The 13,295-nt window shown below is 34.4% G+C and overlaps 1 protein-coding gene across 2 annotated transcripts; it reads right to left on the reverse strand.

The window, feature by feature from the left end:
• Window positions 1-8,997: 8,997 nt before the first annotated feature.
• Window positions 8,998-11,845, reverse strand: LOC141647244 (purple acid phosphatase 2-like). Of its 2 annotated transcripts, none has more exons than XM_074455357.1 (8): window positions 11,540-11,845; window positions 11,173-11,376; window positions 10,932-11,043; window positions 10,607-10,836; window positions 10,381-10,519; window positions 10,078-10,298; window positions 9,642-9,763; window positions 8,998-9,512 (listed from the first exon to the last, which is right to left on the reverse strand). In XM_074455357.1, the coding sequence occupies exons 1-8, from the start codon at window positions 11,729-11,731 to the stop codon at window positions 9,326-9,328; spliced, it is 1,407 nt and encodes a 468-aa protein (XP_074311458.1). In that variant the 5' UTR covers window positions 11,732-11,845; the 3' UTR covers window positions 8,998-9,325. The 2 variants fall into 2 exon arrangements, with proteins under 2 accessions (XP_074311458.1, XP_074311459.1); XM_074455358.1 differs by having other exon boundaries at window positions 9,342-9,512; window positions 9,638-9,763; window positions 11,540-11,833.
• Between the last annotated feature and the right edge of the window lie 1,450 nt (window positions 11,846-13,295).

Here is a 13,295-nt window from a genome sequence, read left to right on the forward strand (position 1 = left end):
TCTCTAACTTATGCAGAGGTTCCCAAGGAGATCTTCGACCGAAAAGTGCGCAAGACAAGGAACGGTGAGACCGTCTTACTAAAGGTAATTTGGACTAATCACAACGTGGAAGATGCCACATGAGAACCAGAAGAGTCTATGAGAGACCGTTTTCCTCACCTTTTTGATCAGGTATGTTTGGTTATGGGGACGTAACCGTTGTCTTTTAAGGGGGGTAAGAGAAGGTCGCATGCATGTTTTTGGATAGTTTGAGGTTAACATGGTTCTGTTGTTGGTATCATTGAGCTTGGGACGAGTTGTTTTTTTATGTATAGTTAGTGTTGTTGGTACCTTGGAGTAGTTGTTGTTGTTGTTGTGTTTAGAAGTTAGTGTGATGTTGGTTTGTTTTGTTTTGAGTATGGTAATATGAACTTCGGGGACGAAGTTCTTTTTAAAGAGGGAAGACTGTAATACCACGTTTTTCTAGTCATGTTACTCGGCCGAATAGGGCTTACTCGGCCGAGTAATGCGTCGTGTGTTTCTGGTCAGGCTACTGTCCTACTCTTGGTACCCACCGAGTAACCGGTCTGACGGGTTTTATTTCCGCGGTTTGATTAAGGATGATTAAAGCTTATATAAATCATGTTTTACAGTTTACTTTCACTTTTACCAAAACCTATTTCCATTCTACGCTTCTCTAATCATCCTTAATCACTCCTAAGGCATTTAATCGTTCGTGAGTCTTTCGTTCCTCTCTTTCGCGTCGGATTCGTCGGTAAGTCACTAGTTTCATATCTTTTGTTGAGAGTTGTCTTTTAGGGTTTCACCCTAATGTTGGATTTGGGGGAAGAGGTTTGTTTAGCATGATTGTGATTAGATTATTGTGCTTATGGTTAGGTGAAAGATTCTTCGAGGAACGTTTCTACCTTCCGTTGTATACTCGTGATTCGGATCAGTGATAAGGTAGGGTTTTCCTACTCAGTTGCCTATTTAATCGATTTAAGATGAATTATTGTGTTGATGGCATGATTGGTATCGTAATTGAAATTGTCTTTTTTGGTTGTTGGAATTGTTGTTGCTTGTCTATGTTTGTGAGGTGCGTCTTCGGCTAAGTGGAGTTATTTTCGTGAATGGCTTCACTCCCTTGATTCGCCCTGTGTGGTTCCCATCACAAAGGGGGATGTGCACATTAATGGACATGGTTTGTTGCTCGTTGCGATAAGAGGGGCTTAGGTGGGCATGGCTGTGGTCCCTCACTGGTGGTAAGGATTACCTGTCACGACGGGTAATCTGGCAGGGCTACACACTTAAGTGTGTAACCGGATATGTGATGTGATTGGAGTTGGAGAATGGTTTTACAGTTGTTTGCTTTGGTGGTTTCTTTGTGATTAACTTATCTTGATTATTCAGTTGACTGACGCCGTTTTGTTTTGTAAAACTATGGTGATCCATACGGGGATGGTGAGTAGATTGTGACAGGTGATGATTACATTTAGCTGCGGGGACAAGGATGGGATGTCATCACTTTGAGTCTAGCTTCCGTTGTCATGAGTTTAGATACTTTGTTTTGGATGTATTGAGATTTATATACTCTTGCTCTGGTTTTCAGTTGAGACGATGTATTCACTAAACTTTATGCTTTAATAATTGTTCTTGAATGGTTACTTTTGGTATACTTACCTCGGGCAACCGAGATGGTAGCATCTTCACATGCTAGGGTGGTCCTTGGTAAGGCACCTTGGTATGTGGGGGTGTTACAGTATGCGCCTGGGGGCGAGAACCACGGGGTTGACGGGTTGGAAAAACAACATCCGGATAGAGGCGTTTTAGGTCACCACAATCAGAGGCAACATGACCAAAGATATTACAGATGTGACATTGTCCTTTGTACAAGTTTTTGTAGGTGGATTGGGTGGTATTAGCTTAGGCTGATTATTGGTGGCGGGTTTTGGGAGATAGGATTGACGAGATTGATTGTTTTGATAGCGGCGTTGGTAATTGGAGCGATTTTGGTAATTGGGTCGATACGTGGCGGCATTGGCGGATGGAGAAAAGGTGACGGCGAGAGAAGCATGCTTGAGGCGAAGCTCATGTTGAATAAGCTTCTCGTGGAGAGACTCAAAGGAAATAGGGTTGTCCCTGACACGAACCGCTTTAATAACCGAGCGATATTTATCCTAATTAAGGCCATTGAGGATCTTGTTTGTAATATCGTCAACATTCATGGGATGTTCAAGTTGTGCAAGATCATCAGTACAAGCCTTAATCGGCATCATGTAATCAGTGCTAGACATGTCGTCAATGTGAGAAATATTCTCAAAACGGTCTTTGATTTGGAGCCGATGCCCACGGGATGAATTAGCTTAGCGAAGGTGCGGATGAGAGTTGACCACGCTTCATGGAACGTGGTATTGTTGACAATAATGAGGCCAGCGATAGGAGAGAAAAGGGTACCAGTAAGAGCACCAAGAACGAGTTGATCTTGGCGATACCAGGTTGAGTAAGCGGGGTTGGCAACGATGGTAGGGGAAGTGGCAGGGGCAACGGGTTCTTGGGTGATTGTTTGAGGTGGTTGCGAGTTGGTGCCATCAAGAAACGAGAATAGTTGAAGGTCGTTCATGATAGCTCGAATTTGAAAACGCCATTGACGGAAGGTCATTGTGTCCTTGAGTTGGATAAAATTCGAGAAATTGACAAGGGTAAGGGGGGAGTTCGGGTCAGCGGCATTAGCGAGTTGGAGTTGATGAGCCATTGGAAGGAGTAAGGTTGTGGACGAAAGGAGGAAGTATCGTGTATATGATTCAGAGCTCACAAGGGAAGCGTTTATCGGGTTGATCGTGAGGATCGTTAGACTCGTGATACCTTGTAAAGAATATGATGAATTGTTATAGTTTGTATTGATGATAAAAAGATACAAATGTACAAGTATATATAGTTACAAAGGGTAACAACTAATGCCTAGAGATTAGCTAACAAAATACACAAATATAGGATACACTTAGACTAACAATTAAAGAGCAAAATAAGGAGAATGTTAAGGCAGAGGACTCGAGCTAGGACTCGAGTTTGTTGGTGTTGTTGACTCAATCTTAGTAGATGATGTTGACTTGGTTTTATTCTTAATACAAATCAATATATATAACTAAAGGAGGTTTTTTTTTTCTAATTATACTATTAGCATTAGAATTAGGAGATAGTTAATTATTTACAATTTTTCTATTATACTTAGGAATATAATTTTCCTATTAGAAATGAGAATTAATTAATTATTTTAGAATTTTCCTATTAGAAATAGGAAATAAATTAACAATTTATTAAGGCTTATGTTTCCTAATTATACTATTATAATTAGGAGATAATAATTATTTAAAATTTTCTATTATAATTAGGAATATGATTTTCCTATTAGAAATGAGAATTAATTAATTTTACAATTTTATTATTTGAAACAAGAAATAAATTAATTATCTACAATTTATTAATATTAAAAAATTATTCATTAATATTTGTCCACTTTTTATTGAATTAGAAGGCCAAAAAAACACTGATATATTTATAATATCCAATTTTATAACAACTTTCGATAAAAAAATGAGGTATTATGAGGCTAAAAGGCTCTAGGCCGAACTAGGTTGTGACAAGTATGAATGCATAATACGTACTACATGGAATTTACTCATGTAAAGAGTAAAATGAACGCTGAAATATGCTCCTACGTCTTTTGTTATTTCTAATGTCATATTTAGTTATACATAATACGAAGTTTATTTTTCAAATGTCATATGTATTTCTCCTACTAATTTTAAAGTTATTTCTCTCACAATACACTTCAACTTCTATCGATAATTTTTTATTATATTATTTACATTCATTTATCATTATATAAAACTATATTAATCAAAATTTAAATAAGATATTCACAAATTATTGATAAGTAAAAAGTTCGATATCTATTTTTCAAGGAGTATTAAAAGATAAAGAAAGTTGCTGCTAATTTGCAAATCGAAATATCATATTATGACAAATGAGTAAATGTTTTGAAAAACTTTATTGTGCGATTGTTTTACAATTTAAAGTAAAAATGGTACCACGAGTAATAAAATAGATTTGAATGAGGCTTGAGGTAAATTAGATACACTTATTATAGAAATAGTATAAGGTTATGATTCAAATTATCAGATACATTAAAAAAAAGTCATGAAAAACACATAAAAGAGTAAGTGTAGTCTTTCCCTAATTAATATAGTGAAGACCGTTTCTCTCAAACTTTTCTTCTGACAAATTTACATGCATAAAAAACGGTACTATTCAATTATATGGAGCAAGCTAATTATTGTTGACGCTATATTTTTTTTTTTTTTTTTTGTAAATTGAGCACATCTTCAGTATAATTTAGGGAGAGATACAAATTGGGAAAGGTGAGACATATTCGTCATGCATAATACAATGCTTTAACCACCTTTAGGCAAAAATATAAAAATAAATGAAAAATTTAAACCTAAAAGGCGGTCACGTACTTGCCAACTCTTCTATACTTCTCTACCGTCTTATCTCATGAAGTTTATGACATTTATTTCATATTAATAAAAAAAATGATTATACAGCTTCGTACAATGTGTGATTTATAACTTTTAGCTAACTTATTTGAACTTGCTTAAATTTATATATTTTAAGTGAAAAATATTACTTATAAATATGATATAGATAAAGTTTCATCTTTAATTTCCTCAGAGAAAAAAAAATTAATTTTTATTGTCTTATAATATACTCCGTACTAATTAAAGATCATAATGTAAAACAGTAAATTACACCACAATCTACTATTTCAATATATCGATGATCAACACTCAAAACAGCACATTTGTTATTTAAATAGTGCAAAAATTCTCAAAATGCTAAAAAAAATGTTCAATTTGTCGTTATCAAACAAAACCTAAGTTTCTGCATTTTTTTTTATGTTCAACTTAAGCTTTACGGGTTGTAAAAATGATGAAGTTCATAAAGTAGCGATTAGGTTTCTGTTAGTTAGATGGACTTTTCAAGAGAGAGATGAAAGCTTTGCATGTTATACCGTTTTATGTGTGAATCGAAAGGATTATGTAGTGGGCTAAAGGTTGTTTCGAGTGGGAATGAGGTTCATTGCTACGAGTTGGTTGACTAAAATTTTTCCTTACTAGATCTAGAAAGGGGATAATAATTATGAGATAATAAAATTTGAATAAAAAAAGACAATAAAAAAGAGATGGAGATAGTAAGATTTAATTATGCAATATGAAATAAATAACAAAGTTCGTGTATATATACAATATTCAAACTTATTCAGTTTACAAACATAGTACCTAAACAATTTGTTTGAGTATCTGGAATTGAGGTAAGGGAGAGGACGAGAAAACGATTAGGAAGGAAAAAGGAGAGAGATAAAAGGGAAGATTGCTTCTTAAACTTTTCTTTGTTGAAGGAGAAATAAATTGTCTTCGATAAGGGAGACGATGATCCATATTTTCATGGAGGTGAATATGATTTATGACTTCTTAGATGTAAAACGTGGCAGAAAGGTAGTGATAGTGGTAGTGGATTGAAGGTTGTTTCAAGTAGTAAGAACTAATCACGGTGGTGATGTTTTATTTTTGCGCGTAAATTAGTGGGGTGGAGGGAGGGTGCATTTGTGGAGGGTGGTGAGTTCAACGAGGATAGTGATAATAAATAAGGTTATTTATCCGCAAAATATCGCTTGCATTAAAACATATAGGTAACATGAATAATAAAAATAAACCTCAAAAGATCATACTGATAAATTTAATCTTAACCCCATCAATCTAAATTAAATTAAATATTAATTCTAAACATATTTTCTAGAGTAAGGGTTAGTTTCCATTGGATTGTGGATTTTTCTAGAAGTAAGGGTTTAGTTTTTCACTTGGTTGGATAAATTTGAGAGAAGTTTCGAAGACAAGGATTGATCTTTCAAGGGATGAGATCAGATTGTTTTAGATCACGTGTGTGAATAGGGAAGAAAAAGAGGGGTCTGCGTGAAGGTTTTTGTTTCAAATGAGAAGATGGGGGAAAAACTATTGTTATAGGGGTGTCATAAGCGGACTGACCATGTAGTATTGCGTTGAAATTTGGTTCACATTCAAAGGTACGTCTATAGTTTGACCGGGAGATATAACATTTAACTACCTGTAAATGTTTTTACGTAAATACCATTTGGCCCAACAATGACTAAATTATGGTTGTTATTCTAAATAAGGATATTTGTTGCATTATTGAGTTGATTATGCAAAGTAGATATTATTGTTTTCCTTGACCAATTGAAAAACAAACAAGTATTAATGAACAAAATCTAAAAACTCTCAGTCCCAAGTATCATATATATAAACTTCATATTAGTTTTATTTTCCTAAAAAAATAACAACATTGTCGAGAGTAAGAGTTAGTTTCTATTGGATGGTGGATTTTTCTAGAAGTAGGGGTTTAGTTTAGTTTTTCACTTGATTGGATAAATATGAGATAAGTTTCGGAGACAATGATCGATCTTTCAAGGGATGAGATTGTTTTAGATCATGTGTGTGAATAGGGAAGAAAAATCGGGGTCTGTGTGAAATATTTTGTTTCAAATGAGAAGATGGGGGCCAAGACTATTGCTATAGAGAGAGGAGGGGGGGGGGGGGGTTATAAGCAGCCCTAGGCATGTAGTATTGCGTCGGAATTTGGTTCACATTCAAACGTACTTCTATACTTTGACCGGGAGATATAACATTCTAACTACCTCTAAATGTTTTTACATAATTACAATTCACTACTACAAATTTAGGCAACTACAACGCCCCTTTAACAACGATTATTCACGAAAATCACAATAGACGTTGTAGAATGTATGGCGCGAATTTTACTAAAATCAATTACAACGGGTATAGTTATAAAAACCGTTGTTATTATTTTTAACAACGGGTCACACATGCGGAACCGTTGTTAATAATTTGGCGCAAAATTGGCGCAAAGTTAGTGAAAAGTAATCACAACGGTTACTTTTGAAACCCGTTGTTAAAACTTATTTAACAACGGGTGTTTTGTACAACCGTTGTTAAAACATATTTCACAACGGTTGTTGTTTAATAACCGTTGTCAATACCTTCCATACTATAAACCACACAAAGCAAGTCTCTGCTGCTGACCACAAAACACAACCCTTAATACACAAACACAAACACAAAAACAGCAGACAAACAAACACAAAACACATACACACTCTCTTTCTCTCTTTCTCTATTTCTCTCTTTCTCATCGTCGCTTTATCTTCTCGCCGTCATTGTGATTTCATCGTCTATTACGTTCTGTATTTATCAGGTAAATCTCGCCCATCCTTTGTCATCGTCATTATTTTCTTTTTCTATTTATTTCTTTTGCATATATGTGTTTTTATCGACCATTATGTTATTTGTTTAAGTATTGTTCGCATAATTAGTTACTAAAACAATGAAGAAGCAAGATGAAGAAGTAAGATAAACATAATTAATATATATATATATATATTTATAAATACATAAATTAAAAAAAAAAATTACATATGTAAAAATGCAATTCTTATATTTTCATGGAGGATCTTATTGTGCTCTATCGTATCCATCCTCTCCTCCTTGGCTATTTGGAGGTTCCGTTCAGCAGTTGCTATATCGTCATATAGCCGCAAGCTAATCTGCTCTTTGCTCCGTCAAGCCATCTTCTTTGGCGTGCTTGGTGCGGATCGAGCTTCCGCAAGGTAGCTCCTGAAACTTTCCTCAATATGGAGGAACCAGCGGATGAAGTTGTTGTTGTTCTCGATCATGGTAAGAGTCTTTAGGATGAAATCATTCATTTTCTTAGAGTTTTTGAGTTTGATTTGAAAGATTAAGTAGAGTTTGTTTTAAGAGTTAGAGTTTGGAGATGAATATATGAGATAATGGAAATGTTAGTTGAGATATGCAATGTATTTATACTAAGCAATGTGTGGGTTGAGTTAATTGCTTTTTAATTAATATATATGTTAGGAAGTTGTGCCATAATCATCATCATCTCTCTCAATAATGCTGCTTCAAATCCTATTACTAACCCTTCTCATTCCATATTATCCGTTCATATGTACAGTGAATGTCAGTAATAATGCATGCATTGGAATTCTAACAGGCCGTAATTATGCATGCATCTAGTAATATTTAATTTTTTTTTTTTTTATTTTTTAAGAACAAACAACAACGGTTATTTTAAAACAACCCGTTGTCTTTAGTTATAACAACGGTTTTGTATATTACAACCCGTTGTTATAACTTTCCCCCCAAAATTGAGTCACACTTTCCACAACGGGTTTTTATACATAAAACCGTGGTTAATAGTTTTAACAACGGTTTCCTTAAGTAAACCAACCGTTGTTAAAACCTTCTACAACGGACGCTTTAACAACGTCCGCTTTTTTATATAACAACGGTTTTTGACCGTTGTTATAGCCTGTATCTGTAGTAGTGATTTGATCCAGCAATGATTAAATTATGGTTGTTATTCGAAAGAAGGAGATTTGTTGCATCATTAATTTGATTATGCAAAGTAGATATTATTGTTTTCCTTGACCAATTGAAAAACAAACAGGTATTAATGAACAACTTTTAAAACTATCAGTCCAAGTATCATATATAAAAACTTCATATTCGTTTTATTTTCCTAAAAAAAAAGTATTTTATTAATCAAACACTCTTTTATTCTTATTTCAATATTATGTTAACGGGAATTATTTGTTGGTCATGCGGCATACATAAAATCTTAGACATGAACAATGTACTATATGTCTATATTCCATTTTATTATGAAATTTATCACATATTATTTTAATATCCGTGCAACGCACGGGCAAGAAAACTAGTGAGACGGATGGAATATTTTATATATAATCTCTCGTCATCTAAGAATCCCGATAAACTCAAAATATACCAATCGTTTAGTTGTGAACACAAATGTGGCATATACTCTCTCGCCCATTGCCAGAAGATCTCTGCAAAGGCTCATGTCCATAACATAGTGGCACTAAGGCGTGCCCTCCAACGTTAGATGTAGTCATGTAGACCTGACAAAACAAATCGGTCCGGTATTTGAACAAGTAAACCCGAATATGACCTGAGACACAAATTGACCCCAATATCCAAATTTTGATGGCACTAAACTGAACAATACCCTTAAATAAATCGATAATAAAACACCTGAAGCATACCTAATTCCCAGAAATGACTCGACCAGGCCCAAATACAAACATAACCGAAATGACCCGAACCAAATTGACTCGACCTGTACTTGACCAGAATAACCCGTTTGCCATGTCAAGTTACATCGAAGCATGCATGGGATTCCGGAATCTATTATGAAGCCATAGAGAATCCGCTTCCACAGCATAACCATCTTGATTTCGATGCCAAGCAAAATAGGCGTGTGTTCTATTTTTGATATCGAATGTAGCATGGCCGAAGCTAGCCTCGCGATAAGCAGAATATTTTGGCTGCGGCTGAGTCATCCTGAATTTACCAAAACAATCAAGTCTCATAATTAATCTATCTACTGGAGTACAAGTAATTGACTTTGTTCCCTATTTTAAGCAAAACATTGAGGCAATGGGAAGTGATAGAAGCATATATAGAACATACTCATATACCAGTCCTTCAAGATTTCCGCCATCTCCGATGGTTATGTACACTGGAGCTGATTGGTCTTTCTTGGGAGCACATAGGTCATTCGTAATGTTGTATGCTATGTTCGATATTCGTTCCTGCAGTAACAAATTCGGCCATGATCATTTGCTATTTGCTGTCTTTCTTGTGAGAGAATTATTACCCACTTTGTTCAAAGATTTTCTTTTTAGCCAAGACTTGGGTCGACATTAGCATAAATCATACGGTATGATTTATAGTCTCGTGTACGTGTTTGTTCTCACGTGTTGGTAATGTTGTATGCTGTGTTCATTGGTAATGTTGTATTCAATATGCGAGTCTCACGTGTTTGTTCTCATGAGTCACAAGTCTAATGTTAAAATTGACACTGCTGAAATGAGCAGGCCATGGGAATTGGGACAAGTATACTTACAGATCTCTCATAGGCATGGACATGGCCAGCAAAAACGACGTCGACCTTGTATTCCACAAAAAACGGTTCGTAAATCACTCGCATGGTTTCTCCCTCCATGTAATGATGCACATAGCTGCTGTACATTGGGCAATGCATTACGACGATGAGCCAAGGTGTCTCAGTCCTGTTCACCTTAGGCAGCTCATCCATCACCCATTTGTACTGAGGTGTATATTTCCCTGTATTATATCAGAAAAATAATACTCAATCAAAAGCAAGATAAAATGATTTAGCTGTGCGGTAAACGTTGTTAGAACGTACCAAAAGCCGAATATGAAGCCATGACTATGATATATGCGGAAGCGCATTTGATGGAGTACCAATAAGGAGAAGTACTGCCAGATGCTTGATATGGTGTTGGAAACCTATATGTATATGGCTTAAAGGGTACGGTTTCCCCCTGATCAAGGAAAAAAACAAACAAAATATGTAATGGGTTTTTTTAGATTAAACCTTGAATGATTCGTTGAAGAAGCATACTGCATACCAGAGTAGGGATGAAATCAATTTCATGGTTCCCAGCAGACCAAATCCAAGGTTGATAAGCAGCATTTCTTTCAATAAATCTTCCCCATGTATCCCACCTTACGTTATCATGATTCGGGTACTGATCAGCATAAGAGAGATCTCCAACAAACAAAAGCGCCTTCCCTTTTGTCGGATTCAACTCATAGTGCGTCACTGTCTTGTTAGAATCATATGTCTGACCAAGATCCCCTGTTCATATTTTTTTTTAGCTTTACAAACAATATGCATTCATACACAGTCAAAGAATTTGATTTCAACACCTTTGAAAACAGCAGAAAGTGTACCTATAAGACCAAAAGTGTAAGGGACATCAGGACCAGATTGTGGAGGCGTTTGAAACCAAAACCGCCTTGAAGAACTCCCACTTCCGACCTCATAGAAATACTTTGAGTCAAACTGTGCATAAAAACCAGTTAGTTAAAATAAACTTTCTTGTGGTACACTTGGTCATTTCAATGAGTAAGTCTAATATTGGATTTAGTTTAATTATAACATTGAGAGAAGCAGCCGAGGTGAGGTGTATACCTCTAACCCGGTGATGGTGCAGTGATGAATGTAGCCAGAAGTGTAATTGACAAACTTGTAAGTAAGAAGAATGCCCTCAGCTGTTTTCACCATTTTGGTGCTGTTTTCAGGCCAGTAAGTCACGGTGTTTGAGCCGGGCTCATCTGTAGTTGTCCAAGACACGATTACTGCGTTCCCAGCATGGTCTCCTTGAGTTATATGAACCTTCAATAACCCACATTCAAAGCTTGAAAAGTTAACTTATCTTGACTCACCTCTTCATCATTCACAAACTAATTTACTAGGCTATCTAACCAGTATAGATGGTATAATTGCTTTGCGCACAATCAACAATTATTGGAACGGAAGGAGTAAATAATACTAATACCTGCTGAGGAGCATTATAACCAGGAGGAATTTGAAAGACATCACTGTTTAAGGGCATATCTAGTGAAATATCAGCATTTTTTCTTGAAAAATTACTAGTTTTTCCCGCAACACAAAACTCTGCAGTATTCAAGATTATTATGATACCCAGAATCAAAACAGTGAAATTATGATAATCCCACCTCAAATTCATTTCTGATTTCTCACAATAAAACTTTAATTTAACCCAGAAACTAAAATCTTGATTAACAACAAAAGTTATAGTGCATGAGATGAACAAAATTGATAGAGGTGAAATTTGGAAATGGTCTATATTGAGAGAGGAATATTCACTCTGTAGATCCGCATGAAAATTTGTTGCGTACTGAAACCTCAAATGTAAAGTGGTCCTTTCTAGTTAAGTGATGTGTCACCAGATTAAATGAGACGGGTTTTCTTGTCCTCCTTTGTTATTTTGGAGATCGTGACAGTTTGGTTGTGTGATTTGAAGTTTTATTCAAATCGGTTATTCTACTTAAATACTCCTCTCATTCAATTCCACTTTGTATGTTTTTCTTTTGCACATTATTCACAAGCGGACATTTAATTTTAATTTTCTTTCGATACATAAGTTAAAATATATTCATGTGAGATCTTATTTGATTCGTCAAGTGTACATTAAAAATATCTAACTTTTATAATTTTTGCAAATACGTAACTAAAGATATTTGCCGCATAAAAGTCGCGTTGGCAAACGTGATAAAGCAAACATGTAAAGTGGAGTTGAATGGAGGGAGTAACTCACTAAAATAGCCGTCTTTTAAAACAAGTAGTGATATAATTTTTGGTTATGATCATTCAAAAATGGAAAATGAGATGGCGTCACCGGATGTTACTTAAATTGGGCGCCACCGAGATATTATAGTAAATTACCTAGTTATTTTCATTTCCCACTACTAAAATTTAAATTTCTGTTGTGAAATAAAGAGATGAGAGAATTGTACATAGAAGTTAAAGAGAATAGAGAGAGAAAGAGACAGAACCGTATATTATTCCATTATAAGGGGTTATATATTATATATACACATATAATGAAGGTATACTTTTCATAAGATAATACACTCTAGCATATCAATACTATATATTAAATCCAGAAACCAAGGGACTTCAACGTAATTAAAGAAAATTATACAAATTAATTATACTATATAGTTTTAAATCACTAGCACCGTGTGATGGACCCTATTAAGGGATCTCAATGCAAATATTATATAATTTGGGTTAAAATTAAATTATATAGAAACTTGGTAATTTTCCTAAACATTTGTAAGAGACTAAAACATGGTGAATTTCCTTAAAATAAAATAATTAATTAAGATGGTCAATTTCCTTAAAATAAAAAAATTAATTAAAATTGTCAATTTCAAGGAGACTAAAAGAAATAAGATGCTTGGTAATTTTCCTAAATATTTATAGAAGATTACAAGATGGTTAATTTCCTTAAAATAAAATAATTAATTAGTATAAACATGCACACTTATGGTATTAATTATTATCATCATAAAATTATATATTAAATTTAAAATCTATGCAATTTTATTAAACTTTATATTTTATTAGATGTATAGAGATGTTAATTATTTAACATACAAAAATATAAATATAATATAAGTAGGTTATAAATAATTCAAGTTAGATTCCATAATATATAATATTGCATAATTCTTTCGATTTGATTTAATGCATATATGTAATATATTTATATAAATATATAATCC

This window comes from Silene latifolia, chromosome 3 (genome assembly GCF_048544455.1).
Source record: "Silene latifolia isolate original U9 population chromosome 3, ASM4854445v1, whole genome shotgun sequence".
In the NCBI taxonomy this organism is placed as follows: domain Eukaryota; kingdom Viridiplantae; phylum Streptophyta; class Magnoliopsida; order Caryophyllales; family Caryophyllaceae; genus Silene; species Silene latifolia.